The following is an 18,355-nucleotide window of genomic DNA, read 5'->3' as shown; positions in this document are numbered from 1 at the left end:
TTGTACTGGACAAGGAGATTCCTGCTCCTGTGGACCAGGTTTTGTCTTTTTGCCTTCCTGATGGGGTGCTGGTGCGTAAGACCACTGTGTCCATAGTTGCGCCAGACTCTTCCCAGCCCTCTGTTGTCACAGGGCAGCTTGGCTGCATTCACTGCTATGATGAATCTAGGCGATCTTTGGGATCCATACCTGTGCAGAGGATTCTGCTGTGTGTATAAGTTTTTACACCTACACACCTTGCTAGTTTTCTTTCTGAATTGCTGCAGGGATGGTAGCTGCAGCTGAACAGCCGGTTGCTTCTGGAGGTTGCTTCTTTTCCTGATCCTTCTGTCCTGGGCCGGATTCTGTCAGATTTCTGACAGACCCCTAACGGTCCCCTAACGGTCCCTTCAAATGTCCAGCCCTGGCTCGGCTTTCTCCCAGAGTGAATGGACTGAACAAGCGCTTTTCTCCCCTAAAGGAATTCTTCGGTGGTGCAGGCCACCAAGTGCAAATCCCTTCACAGTGTTGGGGGGGGGGGGGTCCTCAAGGATATCCAGCGGCCTGGCATCAGAACTAAGCATATGAAGGGCATCTGGCTGTCCGGCAGGTGATGCAATTGCTGCAACGTCTGGGCTGGGTGATCAATTACAGGAAGAGTTACCTCGATCCCGCCTAGGACTTGAAGTACCTGGGAGTTCAAACTCACATGGGTCAGCACACTGTGTTTCTACCCGTGTACCACCAGGAGAAGCTGCAACAGCTTTGCATGACTGTTTCCATGGCTTGCATGGTGGCAGAGCCGAAGCTTCCCCCCCACCCCCCCCGGGTACAGGCTCATTTGACCAGAGGACTTTCCTCCTCTTGGGCAGAGTCGGCTGCTGTGACTTGCTGTGGTTTGAGATTTCTAGGGCTGCTAAATGGCCCTCCTTGCCCACTTTCACCAAAGTTTACAGGATCGATGTGGCGGCCAAGCAATATGCTGCTTTTGGTTCCTCTGTGTTGACTTTCAAGACTGCTCTGTTACATCTCACTGGTCCCAGAATAAAGTGGGATTGTACAAGAACAAAAGATTAGGTTCTCACCTTTGCTAATCTTTCTTGTAAATCCTCACTTTATTCCAGGAACCTGCCCTGCGTCTTTCTAATTCACTGATTGTCTGCCTTAGAAGTACTGGTAAACTGGATTTCTGTTTCCGAACAGCCTTTATAAGAGTGCCCTCTGAATGGGTTTGACACTTAATTTTTTTTCGGGGGATCCCTAGTTCAAGGGCCCCCTTCTGACAGTGCAGGCTGTGTCTCCTCTTAGCACTGTTTTGTTGTCCAGGTTTTCAGTGTTTCATAACTTGTTATTTTGTTTTGCATTGTTATTGCATTTGTTTATATATTAGCAGAATTAATGTCCTTGTCAGGAAATTCCCCGTTCCTCTCTCTCTCTCTCTTATTTATCCTCTACAGATGTTCCTGGCTGCTTAAAGACTGACTGGGATACCCAGGAGCATGCTCAGTGGTAAAGTGTGAGAGGGAGGCTTCCTACAGATCTATGATGGGAAGAGGTAAACAATCCACTGGTCCCGGAATAAAGTGAGGATTTACAAGAAAGAAGATTAGCAAAGGTAAGTACTAATCTTTCGTTACTCGTTGGAAATTACTTTTTCTCACTTAGATTTTCAAGAATTTGTTAAGTCACTTAATCACCCAACAGTCTTCTCCTCTCAAAACTGTACAGTATATTAGAACAAGGTATTTCTATAGAAGAAATTATAGAAGCCATAAAGTCTCTTCCTAGAGGGAAAGCCCTGGGAAACGTTGGCTTTGGTATTGAATTTTTTCAAGCTTTCTCCAATTTACTCCATTCGCCGACACTCTAACATCTTAAGGGTACATCCGAGCCTACAACATCTTCAGATTTTATTTTCTTATGGGCGTAATCGGAACCTTAGTGATATACTTAGCCGTAATGTTTTGAGACCTGCTTTGTCTGTTCTGGACATGGGGACTACAGGGGGCCACAGAAGTTGTGTTCAGTGTGTCCTGTAATGATTGAGTCTGACAGGTTTGTGCACCCTAAGACTGGTAAAGTTTATAAACTACGAAGTGCCACTTCATGTAGAACAGAGGGGGTGGTTTATATTATAGTGTGTCCCTGTTCTATGATCTATGTGGGACACACTTATCGTCAATTCAAGACCAGAATAATTGAGCACAGGTCCTGTCTGCACACTCGGAGGTTGGAGGAGCCATTGGTGACACACTGTCTGGAAGCTAATCATGAATTTGGGGCTCTACGTTGCACAGTAATTGAACACATTGCTTACCCTGCTCGCCGGGGGAATTGGAGGCGTTTACTCTGGCAGAAAGAGCAAAAATGGATTTTCACTCTGCAATCTGTTCAGCCTGTGGGACTGAATGCCCGGATCGAGTGGACGGACTTCTTTGGTGTTTGAATGCTTGCGATTGGTGGATCGTGTCTGGAGGTGGAGCTTGTGTGCAATTTCTAGCTGGAGGTCTGTGGAGTGTCTTAACACCGGTATTGTTCTGTGAAGTGGTGTGAGAGCCTGAAGAGCTTGGTGGGTCTGGATAGAGCGTATGAGAAGCAGTGAAGTTGAAACCCCTGACGCAGCAACCAGAGCGAAACGGAGGGTTCCCCGTCGGGTTCAGTGGCTGCAGGGCCCAGGAGGTGAAGGACTGAGAGATCCTGGATGCCAAAGCAGCTAAGTTGTTCTCTTTTTTTGCTGTGTTCCACGCTGAATCCTGGACTACTTTGCTACAGTGCTGATTTACCCATTTTTTCACAATTGAGGGCTGTGTGTCCCGGTGTGTTTTGTAATATCTCCCTGCAGGCTACCATAGAGCTTTTTCTACTGGTTCTATATTTTGGAGTACAGGGTTAGCCTTGAAAGGTGGAGTTTTTGCCAGATGAAGCTGAACTGAGGCTTTTTCTCCACCTTTCTTTCCTTTCTTTTTCCCTGTTACTTCCTGTTATGTGATTGGCTTGTGTGTGTGTGTGAAATTAAAGTCTGTTAGTGTTGCAGAGGGGAGGTTTGTTGTCCATATGGGGTTCTGATTTAGAGGTAATATGATTGGAGTTTAACTGACCCTTTTCCTGAGAGTATAGTATTGGTGGGACAAATTTTTTCCCCATGTCATTCTCTACTCTTGAGTTCAAGGAACTTTAGTGGGTGGATACCTGCATGCTTACACCAGAGGATGTTTGCAGGGTTGCAACATGGCCATTGCTGCATTCCTTTGTGAAGCACTAAAAGATTTATGTGCTAGTCAGGGGACTATACTGTCTTCGGCAGTCATGTTACAAGGGACCTTGTCTTTCCCCCTGCTAATAGGATGTTGAGTTTTTACTGAATATTTATTGCTTTATAAATTTTTATTTTATATCAAAATTTTACACTACAATCTGAAAATAAAGGAAATGGGATATCATCCAAATTGACCGTAAAAGGAATAAATTAATACAGGGGGGGAGGGAGTCCCCAAAGTTCACCACTGGGAAAATGGGAAAAGCAGCTTTTAACCAAAGAAATAAATGGGAAAAATTACATCTCAAGTAAGATATAAATAAAACCTGCTAATTAAATCTAAGCTCTCTTATTGAACCTGTAGACCACAGCAATTGAGTTTGTGTGAAATAACTTTACCCTCTTTGGCATCAAAAAAGTCTTTCATTTATGGTGGCACAAAGAAAACAAAATCTGGTCTGATCTTAATTATACTATAAAAAGAAACCTAGGGGCAAGATGAAGGCTGTGGAAGGTGGTGTTAGGAGTTTCTCTCTATCTTGTACGTAGTTTTCTCTTTAAAAATTTGTTTCTAACTTTTATTATCCCAGGACAAGCAGGCAGCATATTCTTAACGTATGGGTGACGTCACCGACGGAGCCCGGTACGGACATTTTTAACTAGAAAGTTCTAGTTGGCCGCACCGCGCATGCGCGGGTGCCTTCCCGCCCGACGGAGGAGTGCGTGGTCTCCAGTTTCTTCGTTTCCGCGGAGCGAAGAAGACGCATGTGCTTTTCAACGGCCGTTGAAAACTCTCAATTTGCCTTCCCGCTCGCGATTTTTGATCCAATTTTGGTTCTATTTTTGTCTTTCGACTTCATTCTTCAAAAAAAAAAAAAAATTTCTTTTCGTGTCTTTTTCCTTATTTTTGCAGCCGGCCCCGGCGGGGCCTGCTGTAATCATCCAAGCCTCCGGGTTTGATTTCGCGGAGGCCGTGTTTCCCTTCATGCCCCCTCAACCGGGCTTCAAGAAGTGCCAGCGGTGTGCACGCCCGATCTCTTTAACTGACCCACACAACTGGTGCCTTCAGTGTTTGGGTCCAGAGCATCGGGCTGACACCTGCACCCGCTGTGCTACTCTCAAGAAACGCACTCTTAAGAACCGGCAAATACAGCAAAATATTCTTTTCGGTACCGGTTCTACCATGGATCAGGCCCCGACGTCGACGGCACCGCCTAAATCGGCACCGACCACATCGACACCGCCTGATCCTCCTTCGGGGTCGATAGCGCCAGGTAAGCCGGCTAAGAAGCCTTCCACTTCCCTTGAGCGACCTCCAGCTACAGCGGTGACCCCGGTTCTTCCGACGTCCCGCCGCTCCCGTAAACGCTCCGCTCCGATCACGGTGAGTGCCTCGTCATCGGCCTCCTCATCGCCGGAGCGTCGAGCAGCACCTATGGTACCGAAGAAATCTAAAGCGGTACCGGTGCCCCCATTGGAGGACCGAATCTCGGCCATCCTCCAGGACAAGCTTCAGGAGCAGCTACAGAAGCAACTCCAACAGCTCCTTCCAACCTTACTGGCACCGCTCCTTCCGGTACCGGTCCAGCCCGAGCTTCGCACCGCTCCACCGGTATCCACCCCCTCGGTACCGTTGAACACATCCATGCCGGTCTTATCTGCTCAGCCTGCACTTCAGACTTGCTCGGCAGAGGACCCTTCCCAGGCCCCAGATCGACGCCGGTCGTCTCGGGATCGGGATCGGCACCATTCCTCCAGGGACAGAGATCGACGCCGGTCTTCATCCCCCGGCACCGTATCCATGCGATCTGGCAAGTCCCTTTCTAAAACCCGCCATACTGAACCGGCTATCAGGGACCCAGACCTATGGGAACAATCCCCACTCGGTACCGAGGAGGATGCCTCTTCTACAGATGAGGAACCCTCCATGGCTGAAACCACTTCTAAGCCCGAGCAATCCTCCTTCACGAAGTTCCTTCGGGAGATGTCAGCGGCTCTCTCCATCCCCCTTGAGTCCGACTCTAAGAAGTCCCAGGCCTTTTTAGAAGCTTTGGACTTCGACCAACCTCCCAAGGAGTTTCTTAAACTTCCTGTACATGATATCCTCCGGGAAACATTTTATAAAAATTTGGAGACTCCATTGACTGTTCCAGGTGCCCCTAAAAAACTGGACAGCTTATACCGGGTCATCCCTATTCCGGGATTTGACAAACCCCAATTGCCCCATGAGAGCCTCCTTGTAGAGTCCACTCTCAAAAAATCTCAAGGCTCCAGCGTTTATGCCTCCACCCCTCCTGGCAGAGAGGGAAAGACAATGGACAAATTTGGAAAGCGCCTGTACCAGAATGCCATGCTGGCTAACAGAGCCAACAATTACACCTTTCATTTTTCATTTTATATGAAACACCTGGTCCAACAACTTTCTGCTCTAGAAAAATATATACCTGAGCGTAAGGTCCCACTCTTCCAACAGCAGATTTCCAACCTCCTTCAGCTCAGAAAGTTTATGGTGCGCTCGATTTACGACTCCTTCGAGCTTACTTCACGAGCCTCCGCACTGGCTGTGGCCATGCGACGCCTAGCCTGGCTGAGGGTGTCTGACCTTGATGTTAACCACCAGGACCGTCTCGCCAACGCGCCCTGTCTTGGTGACGAACTTTTTGGGGAGTCTCTTGATACCACAACACAAAAACTTTCGGCTCATGAGACCAGATGGGACACCCTCATTAAACCCAAAAAGAAAACTCCACCGGCACGACCATACAGGCCTCAGTCCTCTTATCAACGTCGATTCTCTGCCAGGCCGCTGAATCCTCCTCAGCAGCAATCTCGCCGTCCTCGCCAACAACAGCACACTCAGGCTCGCTCTCAGTCTCACCAGACGACCAAGCCTCTCCCTCAGACTAAACCTCCTCAGCCCTTTTGACTCCTTTCTCCAGGGCATAGCCAGTCTCCACCCTTCGATGCCTCTTCCTCAACCTATCGGAGGCCGCCTCACCATCTTTCTCCAACGCTGGGAGGCCATCACATCAGACCTGTGGGTTCTCAACATCATCCGCCACGGATACTCACTAAGGTTCCAGACTCTTCCCATAGATCATCCTCCCGTAGAGTCTGCTTCTCACTCCTCCCAAACTCCTCTCCTCCTCAGGGAGGTCCAATCCCTCCTCCTCCTCAATGCCATCGAAGAAGTTCCTCCAGACCAAAGGGGTCAGGGATTTTACTCCCGCTACTTCCTGGTACCCAAGAAAACGGGAGATCTTCGTCCCATCTTAGACCTCAGGAACCTCAACAAGTGTTTGGTCAAAGAAAAGTTCAGAATGCTCTCCCTGGCCACGCTTTATCCTCTTCTATCTCAACACGACTGGCTATGTTCCCTGGACCTCAAAGAGGCCTACACTCACATCCCAATCCATCAGGCTTCGCGTCGCTACCTCCGATTCCAGATACAAAATCACCACTATCAGTACAAGGTGCTGCCCTTTGGTCTCGCATCATCACCCAGGGTGTTCACCAAGTGCCTGATTGTGGTAGCGGCTTTTCTCAGGTCCCACAACCTACAAGTGTTCCCATACTTGGACGATTGGTTGGTGAAAGCACCTACATCTCCGCTTGTGCTGCAAGCCACTCATCAAACCATCTCTTTCCTCCATCTCTTGGGGTTCGAGATCAATTATCCCAAGTCACATCTGCTTCCTACGCAGCGCCTGCAGTTCATCGGAGCAGTTCTCGATACCAATCGGATGAGGGCGTTCCTTCCTGCCGACCGGCACCGGACGCTACTTCACCTTTGCCGGCAGGTGCTCCTTCATCCATCCATCCCTGCTCGCCAGATGATGGTCCTTCTAGGCCACATGGCCTCAACAGTCCATGTGACTCCTCTGGCACGACTCCACCTCAGGATACCTCAATGGACCCTTGCCAACCAATGGTCACAGACCACGAATCTTCTTTCTCATCCCATCTCTGTGACATCGTCTCTTCAGCAATCTCTTCAATGGTGGTTGAACTCCTCAAATCTCTCCAGGGGACTTCTCTTCCATCCGCCTCCTCATTCCATGGTCATAACCACGGATGCTTCCCCCTATGCATGGGGGGCCCACTTGGGCGATCTCCGCACCCAGGGACTTTGGACCCCTCAGGAGCGTCAACATCACATCAACTTCCTGGAGCTCAGAGCCATGTTTTATGCTCTCAAGGCTTTCCAGCATCTCCTCTACCCTCAGGTTCTTCTCCTGTGCACGGACAACCAAGTCGCCATGTACTACATCAACAAGCAAGGCGGCACCGGATCTCGTCCCCTTTGTCAGGAGGCCCTCCGAATCTGGACCTGGGCCATAGCCCACAATCTGTCCCTCAGGGCTGTCTATATCCAGGGCGAACAGAACTCCCTGGCCGACCAGCTCAGCCGCATCCTGCAACCTCACGAGTGGACCCTGGACCCTCCTACTCTCCACTCCATCTTTGCTCGCTGGGGCACCCCGCAAGTGGACCTATTTGCAGCTCCTCACAACCATCAGCTGCCCCAGTTCTGTTCCAGACTCTTCTCTCCGCATCGTCTGACCCCAGATGCATTCCTACTCGACTGGACGGATCGGTTCCTCTATGCCTTTCCTCCACTCCCTCTGATGTCGCGGACCTTGTTCAAGCTCCGCAAGGACAGGGCCACCATGATTCTCATCGCCCCCCGGTGGCCCCGACAGCACTGGTTCTCCCTCCTGCTCCAGCTCAGCTCCAGGGAGCCCATTCCTCTTCCTGTGTTTCCTACTCTGCTTACACAGCAGCATCAGTCTCTACTGCACCCCAATCTGTCTTCCCTCCACCTGACTGCTTGGTTTCTCTCGGGCTGACCTCTCCAGATACCCTGTCTCAGCCTGTCCGTCGCATTCTGGATGCCTCCAGGAAACCCTCCACGCTCCAATGTTACCATCAGAAGTGGACCCGGTTTTCCTCTTGGTGCCTCCTGCATCATCACAATCCCACCTCATTGGCGGTAGAGACCATTCTGGACTATCTGCTCTCTCTGTCCGATGCTGGTCTCAAGTCTACCTCAATCAGAGTCCACCTCAGTGCCATCACTGCGTTTCATGAGCCTATCCTCGGAAAACCTCTCACGGCTCACCCTCTGGTTTCCTGCTTCATGAGAGGCCTCTTCAACATCAAACCACCTCTACAGCCTCATCCTGTCGTCTGGGACCTAAATGTGGTTTTGTCAGCCCTCATGAAACCTCCTTTTGAGCCTCTTGCTACTACTTCGCTCAAACTTCTCACATGGAAGGTGCTTTTCCTCATTGCCATCACCTCTGCCAGGAGGGTCAGTGAGCTGCATGCACTGGTCGCCGATCCACCGTTCACTGTTTTTCACCATGACAAGGTGGTTCTGCGTACCCATCCTAAATTCCTTCCCAAGGTGGTTTCGGCTTTTCACCTCAACCAATCTATTGTATTGCCTGTCTTCTTCCCGAAACCCCATTCTCATCCTGGAGAACAGGCGTTACACACACTGGATTGTAAACGTGCCCTTGCATACTACCTTGACCGTACCAGGGCTCACCGATCCTCTCCTCAACTTTTTCTGACCTTCGATCCCAACCGTCTGGGTCGTCCTGTCTCTAAACGAACGCTGTCCAATTGGCTTGCTGCCTGTATTGCGTTCTGTTATGCTCGGGCCGGCCTGTCACTGGAAGGAGCTGTCACGGCCCACAGGGTCAGAGCTATGGCTGCTTCTGTGGCTTTCCTCCGTTCCACGCCTATTGAGGAAATCTGCAAGGCGGCCACTTGGTCTTCAGTTCACACGTTCACTACTCACTACTGTCTGGATACCTTCTCCAGACGGGATGGACACTTCGGCCAATCTGTGTTACAAAATTTATTTTCCTAATGGCCAACCATCCCCCCTCCCTCTCTGTTAGCTTGGAGGTCACCCATACGTTAAGAATATGCTGCCTGCTTGTCCTGGGATAAAGCACAGTTACTTACCGTAACAGGTGTTATCCAGGGACAGCAGGCAGATATTCTTACGACCCACCCACCTCCCCGGGTTGGCTTCTTAGCTGGCTTATCTTAACTGGAGACCACGCACTCCTCCGTCGGGCGGGAAGGCACCCGCGCATGCGCGGTGCGGCCAACTAGAACTTTCTAGTTAAAAATGTCCGTACCGGGGCTCCGTCGGTGACGTCACCCATACGTTAAGAATATCTGCCTGCTGTCCCTGGATAACACCTGTTACGGTAAGTAACTGTGCTATATGGTGAAAAGAAAAGGGAAAGGAGCATGCCTACCTTGCAATGCTCTCAGACCCTTTAGCAGCCCATACCAGTGAGCAAGCTTTGTTACCGTCAGTGGTGATACTTCTGGAATTGGGACCATGCTGCAAGGAGCGTCAGGAGACGGAAAGCCGGTGCCCTTGCCTTTTGGCAGACTTCACCTTGAGCCCAGAGGAATGGATTATTCCTGCGGATCCAGTGCTGTTACTTGGAACAACTGTTGGGATGTTTCCCACTGATGGGAGCAGAAGCCCTGTTGCATGGGTAATTAGACTCCCTGAAGTGTTGCAGTAATCTCTGCAGGACTGGTTGATCTTGAGCATAAGAATAGCCTTATTGGGTCAGACCAATGGTCCATCTAGCTCAGTATCTCGTCTTTTTGATGGCCAATCAAGGTTACAAGTACCTGGCAAAAACCCAAATAGTAGCAACATTCCATGCTACCAATCCAGGGCAAGCCATGGCTTTCCCCGTATCTGTCTCAATCTGACTAAAATACTCGGATTTTTCCTCCAGGAGCTTGTCCAAACCTTTTTTTAAAACCATCTACATTAATCACTTTTACCACATCTTCTGGCAGTGCGTTCCAGAGCTTAACTATTCTCTGTGTGAAAAAATATTTTCTCCTATTAGTTTTAAAAGTATCTCCCTGTAACTTCATTGAGTGTCCCCTAGTCTTTGCAATTTTTTAAAGAGTTAAAAATTGGCCTGTTCTACACCTCTCAGATTTTGTAGACTTCAATCATATTTCCCCTCAGCCGTTTCTTTTCCAAGCTGAAGAACCCTAATCTTTTTAGGATTTCCTCATATGAGAGGAGTTCCATCCTTTTTATTATCTTGGTTGCTCTTCTTTGAACCCTTTCTAATTCTGCTAGATCTTTTTTGAGATAAGGCAACCAGAATTGAATGTAATACTCAAGGTGAGGTTGCAACATGGAGCAATTCAGACTGGCATTATAACATTCTTAGTCTTGTTTACCATCCCGTTCCTAATAATTACAAGAATCTTGTTTGCTTTTATGGCCACTGTTGCACATTGGGTGGAAGGTTTCAGCAAATTGTTTATTTATTTGAAGGATGCAGGAAAATAGCTATATTGATTTCCGCCCCCCCAGAGATGTTTCAAATCACTTGAAGGACCCATTCAGTAAATATATGTGTATTAACTCATTTTGTAAATTGCTTTGAATTTGTGAGAATAGGGGGGTGATTTATGAATCTCTTCAGTATATACAATTTTCTTGCTTAGTTTGTGTGAGATGATGCAAGCAAAACTGGTCATATTCTGTTAGATTTCTGTTATACACTTCCCCCTCCCCATTCGCGGTTCCTGCACTCGCGGTTTCATATAATCGCAATTTTTTTCTGGGGAGGGGGAAAATTAAAAAAACAGTCTTAATGTAAAAAAAAAAAAAAATCCATCTTTTTTTCCTCCCTGCCGCCTTCCCGGCCTTACCTGGTGGTCTAGAGGGTTTTCGGGGCAGGAGCGATCTTCCTACGTTCCTGCCCCGTGCAGATCGCCATGAGGAAATGGCTGCTGGGAGTTCCCGTAGTCTCTTGAGACTACGTCGGGAACTCCCTACAGCCATTTCCTGATGGCGATCTGCACGGGGCAGGAGCGTAGGAAGATCGCTCCTGCCCCGAAAGCCCTCTAGACCAGCAGGTAAGGCCGGGAAGGCGGCAGGGAGGTGGGGGGTGGGTCAGAGCCGGATAATCGCGGTTTTTCGGCATTTGCGGTCCGGCTCTGCCCGTATCCCCCACGAATGACGAGGGAGAAGTGTATATCAATTGGATTCTGTGACTTATAACCTGGGTTGGTCACTGTAGGAACAGGATACTGGGCAAGATGGACCATTAGTCTGACCCAACGTGGTTATTTTTATGTACTGTATATCTCCTCTCCCCAATGTTATCTATATGCAAAATTAAGATAGCAGTAGCCCAGTGGTTTATTGATAAATAGGTACTGCCATGCAGAAGACCTGGCTTGGTTCTTTGAGCTACTGTAGCTAGGACTGGGGATGTAGTTGAGATAATGTTCACAGCTCCTGAGCAGAAAAAGGTGTCTTAGCCATTGTATCACTTTGACACCATCAGAGGACACTTAGGATGCATGGATAGATGGTTATAAAGGGGATTACATTGTGCGAACCCTGGCCAAATGCTATCAAAAGCATGGAGAATCTTGGGTAGATGTGAATGAAAATTTATGATGACATAGTCCTAGTAGGTACTAGATAATCATGCACACACAATGACTGTTATCAACTGCTCAAAGCAACAAAACCCCAAAGGAAAGGGAAGGTCCAACTTTGTCTGCAGTGAAAAATGCCAACCAGGAACAAACAAACCAAAACTGCAGATATGTACAACGATGTAGGCAAAATTTATTGTGACAACTAAAATATATCTAAAAACCTTTTTACCAAACAGGGGACCCAACACGGTCCGTGTTTCGTACAACCTTCATCAGGGGTCCTATTAAGTACAAATGTTACACAAAATACAATATTAAAATCATGTTAAACAATATTGAGAAATAAAAAATAAAATAAAAGTAATAATAACAATAATATTAAAAAGACATGATGATCTTGTGTGACCATAAACTTGTCTTTATGTTATTACACCACAATGTTCAATATTATGGTCACACAAGATCATCATGTCTTTTTAATATTATTGTTATTATTACTTTTATTTTATTTTTTATTTCTCAATATTGTTTAATATGATTTTAATATTTTATTTTGTGTAACATTTGTACTTAATAGGACCCCTTTAGATATATTTTAGTTGTCACAATAAATTTTGCCTACATCGTTGTTATCAACTGCTCTCTGCAGCAGGGCTTGCTTGTGACAAATATACCTTATATGACTCTGCGCAGTTTTTCTTTAGATTAGCCACACTTATTATCTGTCTTTCTCTCTATCAGGCTGATGCTCAGAACTTAACACCGGCGTTTAAGCCAATTACTGCCAGACTAGCGCCAGCGTGAAGCTACGCTCAGTGTTCAGAGGGCACTAGCGCAGGAAACAGCCTGCCTGGCAAAGATTACCACAATGATATTTAAATGTAGGCAAATGGATGTAAAAGGGGTCATTATTGCATGACATTAGTGATTTCTATTCCGCCAATACCTTGTGGTTCAAGGCAGACTACATAAAAGTTTTCAGAAATTACATAAAAAGTTTACAGGAATAGCATAAGAGATGTCATTATGTATTCCATCCCAATGCCCAGAGGAACAGCGCACAAAACCCCTGCCCCCTAATGCAGAAAACTTATTGCCCCACTTAGAGCTGGCATTGGGGATAGCCTCCACCAGCTGCAGACCATCTGCGCTCCTTGTTAAAGGAAAAACAAAGAAAAGCCTCCTGAGCAGTGCAAACTTTAATATTCTTCTCTCCGTCATCCGCTATGGTGGAGCAATGAACAGACAGAAAGACCCACTTCCTTTCGCTTCACTGAAAGCAGCATCTATTTTCAAGTTTATTTAAAATTTCTCATACCCCCTAATCAAACCTTCTAGGTGGTGTACAAAAATGTTAAAAACCATGTACTGACTAAAATACAGTTAAAAAAACCCCACACAACAACACTAGGGGAAATACTAGCTTTTGAGGCCTAATAAACTAATAAAAAAAAATTAACGAACAGAGACAAGCGGGAAAGGAGGACTGGAACTACAATATGTAAAGAAAAAGAGAACATGAAAGAGAGAAGAACAATAGGAAGGAGAACAGGTATTAAGATTCCTTCTAAATACTGGGTAGTCCTTAAAAGGACAATTAGGAGTCAAAAGCGTTGAGAAAGAGAAATGTCTTTAGTTTTGACTTAAAGTCTGTAAGTGTAAGTTTTTCGCGTAAGTAGTTTGGAATACTGTTCCAAAGAGAAGGGGCGCTAACAGAAAAGATTGAGATCCTTAATGCATTTATATGTTTCAATGATGGGATAACAAGAAGGTTTTGAGCTGTAGATCGCAAAGTCCTTGTAATGTTGTAAGTCCATGTAGAAGAAGCAATTATTGTTCAGGATGGTAGAGCATTACGGAGGGGGAGGGAGCGGAAAAACAAGCCGAAACTAGGTGGCAGCGGAAGGAGAAGGGAGAGCTAGGCAGCCGACTGTATCTTCCCCCTAAGCATGTGCACAAGAGTTGTGCTTACTGCAGAATTCTTGTGCGCATGCACGACCTTAGCCTCCAATTCTCAACACTAAAAACCACATATGATTTGCATGCTATTAGCGTTGAAAATTGAGAGAGGTTTTTTTTTTTTTGGCACCGCTCTGGTGGTATTTTCCAGTGCTGTTCTTACAGCGACAGTTCTGCTTCCCCCTGTGCCGTCTATTAAGATGTATTAATGTGTATCATGTTGACATTGGAAGTAATGTACTGCCTTATATTGTGTACTGTTAAATGTTTTTTGTGGTGTTGTTTTTTTTCTATTGTAATCACTCATTGCCTATGTCCAGGGTAGTCTTGCTGTAGACCGCTCTGAGCGGATCTTTTTTTCCCAAAAGACAGTAAATAAATCCTAATAATAATAGTTCTGATCGAGTGGATACTCCTAAAATAACGTGAAAAAGCTGTTGAATAAAAAAAATGTTTAGGGTTTAGTGTTTTATTAAACAAAATATGGAGTCCATTGGCTTTATTTGCTGTTTCACATTAAAAGATAATATGTTCCCTTCTGAGTTTTTTCATTACACATCTGGGATGGGATGGGGGTAGGGTAGGGAAAGGTAATGAAAATATAGATATTAATTCTTCATATTAAAGATATTTAATATTGTCAATATTAATAATTGATGGAAAGGGGTTGGGTATAGCTATGAGTCTATGAGATAGTGTATTCTTTGTTATATTTTGTTATTTTCAATCTAAATGTATTACACTATTGTAAAAAAAAAACAAAAAAAAAACACCAACCCATTAAGAATGCAGCCTAAAACAAGATTAAAATGTGTGGCAGTGAAAAGAAGGCTGGGCTGCAAAAGGGGAGGAGGCAGATATGCAGTGTGGTGTGTGAGTACTTTCTCTACCATTATGGGCAATAAGAAAGGACTACTAGATGTACTCCTATGTCAGTGGAAAGCTCACTGTGATTATGTTTGCATCCCTCCTGCCGGGGCTGGTTTCGGGGGTTCTGGCAGGAGAGAGTGGGCATCCTTCCTGCTGCGGACAGTGTGGTAGGGGTTTGGAGGTGGTGGCGGGAGGAAGTAGGCATCCCTCCTGCTGGTTGACTTGCGGTGGGATTAGGGGGAGGTACCCTGCTGGGGCCGCTCAGCTGATCGCATCAGGGAGATTTCCTTGCCATGATCAGTTTAGCGGCTGTGTCTGTTTGAAACGTAGGCCAGAATTTTGCTGGCCTACTTTTCCGGCGCCTATCACAGCCCTAGGGAGACGCCTAGGGCCACTTAAACTTACCTAGGGCCACTTAAACTTGCCTAGGGCCACTTTGGGTGAAACCACACCCAGCCTTGGGCAAGCTTAAGCGTCCCTAGGTGCCTCCCTGCACCCTCAACAGTGTAGGTAGTTTGCCTCGGGGGTTGGTTTTGTTTTTTTTATAGAAAATGTGCGTCCTGATTGGCTGCGTAGACAAGGTAGGACACCTACTGCTGCCTACAAACAGGATGCTATTTATAGAATTTGGCTCTATCTGTCTCCCAGTGAGCAGGTGCCCCTAGAGCTGATGCTGCTACGTGAGTCTGCACCTTCTAACAACCATTTTGATGTGCGTGATGCCGAGAGAAGGGCTTCCAGAGTGGATTGACAACTGCAGAGGTCCATGTTGTAGGAGCCCAGTAAGTTGCGAAGAGTGAAAAGTTACATAGCGGCAGCTCCCAATCCTTTGAAATGCCTTTCCGTGTTTAATTTTCAGACTTGCAATTCAAGATCTTCAGAAGTTTTTCTGGCCAGTTGCAGGTTTTGTCCAATTAAATTTCTCAGATTTTTATTTATTTTTTTTTTTTACTGGTTTCTGCAAGGTTTAATTATTTTGCTAATAAGTCAGCTACTTTTGAAGAAGGGTTTGGCAAACTTGAAACTTGTGAAGCTGTTTTTTGATGAAAGACAACCTAGTTATGCATTGGAAGACGGAATTTATGGAAAATATAATATGCAGAAAGAATCTGTGTTATAAACTTTCCCAAAGCCCTTGTGGTGTCTCCTTGAAAGATATTTTCTGAAGGGGAGGAAAGTGTGTGGAGGCTTCTCTTCCACTTATTTATAAGATTACTGTTTTACTCAAGGCTAAAAGAAGAACTGCAAAGAGGGGGATTTTGGTAGCGTGGCCCTTGAGAACCTGGAATTAACATATTTCCTGGAAAACTGAAGGGAGGAGGCAATTGTAGCTTCCACCTTGTTATACAACTGACTTTAAAGTTGGATATGTACAGGCTTTTCAAAATATTTTTTTCAAGATTGGTCATATTGATTTTTGAGGGGCTGCAAGTTGAGAATGTATTTTGATGTTTGTCATGAAACAGAGGAAGAGACGATTTTTGGTTTGAGGCCATGAGTATTGCAACTGAGGGCCTTCTTAAAATTCTGCATATCTCCTGGTGCCTTGTTTTTCAAGGTGCTTAGATACGGTATATCTTCTTTGAACTCCTATAGTTGTTGATGTCTCCTCAAACTCCAGTGGATGTAGACTCTCTTGTGGATCCTGAAAATTACAGGGTCACTAAGTTGCATCTGGTCTTCATTATTTTTCCTTTTGGGTTTCCTTATTTTTTCTTACCAAACCTTTCATTTCAGTTTGTCCACTGAATCAAGTAGGCCTTTTTGCTTTTTATATTGTTTCTCTGGAGGGGGTTTTTGGTGTTTTTTTTTTTAATTTCCTTGCAGCTTTTTTTTTTCTTTTGCTTGTAAAATGTGTTGAAAGTTTTTAAATAAAAAAAAAAAAAGCAAGGCAGCATCTTTTACTAAAACACCTTTGTGTCGTTAAATGTGGGGTAAGCATTAACTCCTTATTCCTCTTTGGTAGCCAAATAGTATTTTGCTGAATTCCTTCCTCCCATCTTTAGAAATCTCCACGCCATACTCAGCCTCCTGGAAACCTATGGTAAACCTCTGAGGACTTGAAGGGTTTTCTGTTTTCAGTGATCCTTTATTTGTTGCATGTCATTGCTGTTGGGAGCTGCTTCACTGGTGACAGCCACTCTTCGGCTGTTCCTTGCGGCAGTATCCTGCACTGTCATATCTGAGTCATGGGATTGACTTGAATGTCACAGTTTCTAACCTGGTTGTGTTCTTTGGGAAATATACTATAAATGAGATAAGTAATAGTCATTCTTGTTTGTAGAAACAATCCGCCATTATGTATGTTTCAGGGTAATCTGCCATTGGGATATCAATGAAAGGCCGGTATCAGTGCTAGATAGCCCAAAAACTTTTAGCTTTCTTGTAAATGTCTTCTAGGTGTCTTGGCTCACTGAAGAAATTAAATATTTGGGGAAAAAAACATGTCAGAAGTGGATAAAATAGTGTGGACAAGACTTACAACCCCTGAATGGTCTTCAGTATATTGCCATAACGTTTTTTTCTCCCAGCTCGCTTTCTGTCCACTCAGGAACTAATGTTGGTCTAATGTGTGCTTCTTTCCGTACAGATATGCATGTATTTGGCCATTACCCGGCTCATGATGACTTCTACTTAGTAGTGTGCAATATCTGCAATCAGGTAGTCAAGCCACAGGTTTTCCAGACACACTGCGGTAAGTGAAACTCCACTTTAACCAGTCCATCGTTTTACCAGCGTTGTTTTTTTATTCTAGTGCACCCATGACCACGAAAGATAATTTATCCATAAACAAAATAGGGATACAAGTGACCTCTACTTTGCTAGATGAAGTAGACAAAAGCTGTCAAAAACTCTTCAGCTTTTAATTCCTTATGATGGCAATAATTCCAGCCTTCCTGTTGGTATCTATATGGTTTCTGTTTAGGTTTCTAGCAAATTTTGTCTTGCAGTAATATGACCTGGTAGGTTTGACACAGGAAAGATGTGTCAAAGTCCGTGCTCTTAGATTTGATTTGTAAGCAGTCAGCTTCAGATTAGCCTCTATTGATGGGTTTTGCAAGGCAACATCTTGAAACTCAGTCTACACATTCACCAAATAGTGAATTCACCCTCTTATTTTAGCTCTAGTTTTTGTTTGATGGTCATTGACATAATGCCCATTTGCCACCTATTTAGGGGCCGAGTGTTGTTGTTTTGCCTGAAATATTGCGTTTTCTGCTCATTTAAAATAACAACACACACAGTGGCGTTCTTTGTACTCCTCTCTTGTGCCCAGTGGTGCTGTTTTAGTTAGCTGATCCCATCGATATGACTTTTTCATTGACTTTGAAACTTCCCCATCCCTTTTGAACCCAATACAAGAGAAACCCTTACGTGTCCCAGACAACAATGCTTTTTGGCTTGAATTTTCAAAATATAAGGATAAAGGGTAACAAATAATTATAGCTACCTATAACCACCTCATGTCAAGTAACAACTAAAATTAAGCATTAATGCTATTTGTAAACCATCTCAAAAGGGTTTAAAATAAATGTGATCAATTTAAAGATAAGTGATCTTACTTATGGGCTTAACCTATTTCTTGTCTTCCAATCTGGACCAAAAGATCACTTCTCTTGTTGCTCAGTGTACATCCTTCCTTCTTCTTCCCTTCCCCCATCCCCCTGTTGCTTACTCTCTAATATTCTGCAATTTTATAACTTAACACAGTAGGGCCCTGAGGTGTTAGAGAGGATTCATAAGAACACAAGAATTGCCGCTGCTGGGTCAGACAAGTGGTCCATTGCGCCCAGCAGTCCGCTCACACGGTGGCCCTTAGATCAAAGA

At 45.4% G+C, this 18,355-nt stretch overlaps 1 protein-coding gene across 3 annotated transcripts in view; it reads left to right on the top strand.

Moving 5' to 3' along the window:
- Window positions 1-18,355, top strand: part of ATXN7L1 (ataxin 7 like 1) — a 299,444-nt gene that overhangs the window by 80,174 nt on the left and 200,915 nt on the right. For all 3 annotated transcript variants that reach the window (XM_033958415.1, XM_033958416.1, XM_033958417.1), the window contains one exon: window positions 17,118-17,222. In XM_033958415.1, coding sequence (XP_033814306.1) covers window positions 17,118-17,222 — 105 coding nt within the window. The remainder of the gene's footprint in view (window positions 1-17,117; window positions 17,223-18,355) is intronic.

Source organism: Geotrypetes seraphini, chromosome 9 (assembly GCF_902459505.1).
Source record: "Geotrypetes seraphini chromosome 9, aGeoSer1.1, whole genome shotgun sequence".
NCBI classification, from domain to species: Eukaryota; Metazoa; Chordata; class Amphibia; order Gymnophiona; family Dermophiidae; genus Geotrypetes; species Geotrypetes seraphini.
The sequence above is the reverse complement of the archived record's forward strand: the minus strand, read 5'-3'. Positions and strand labels throughout refer to the sequence as shown.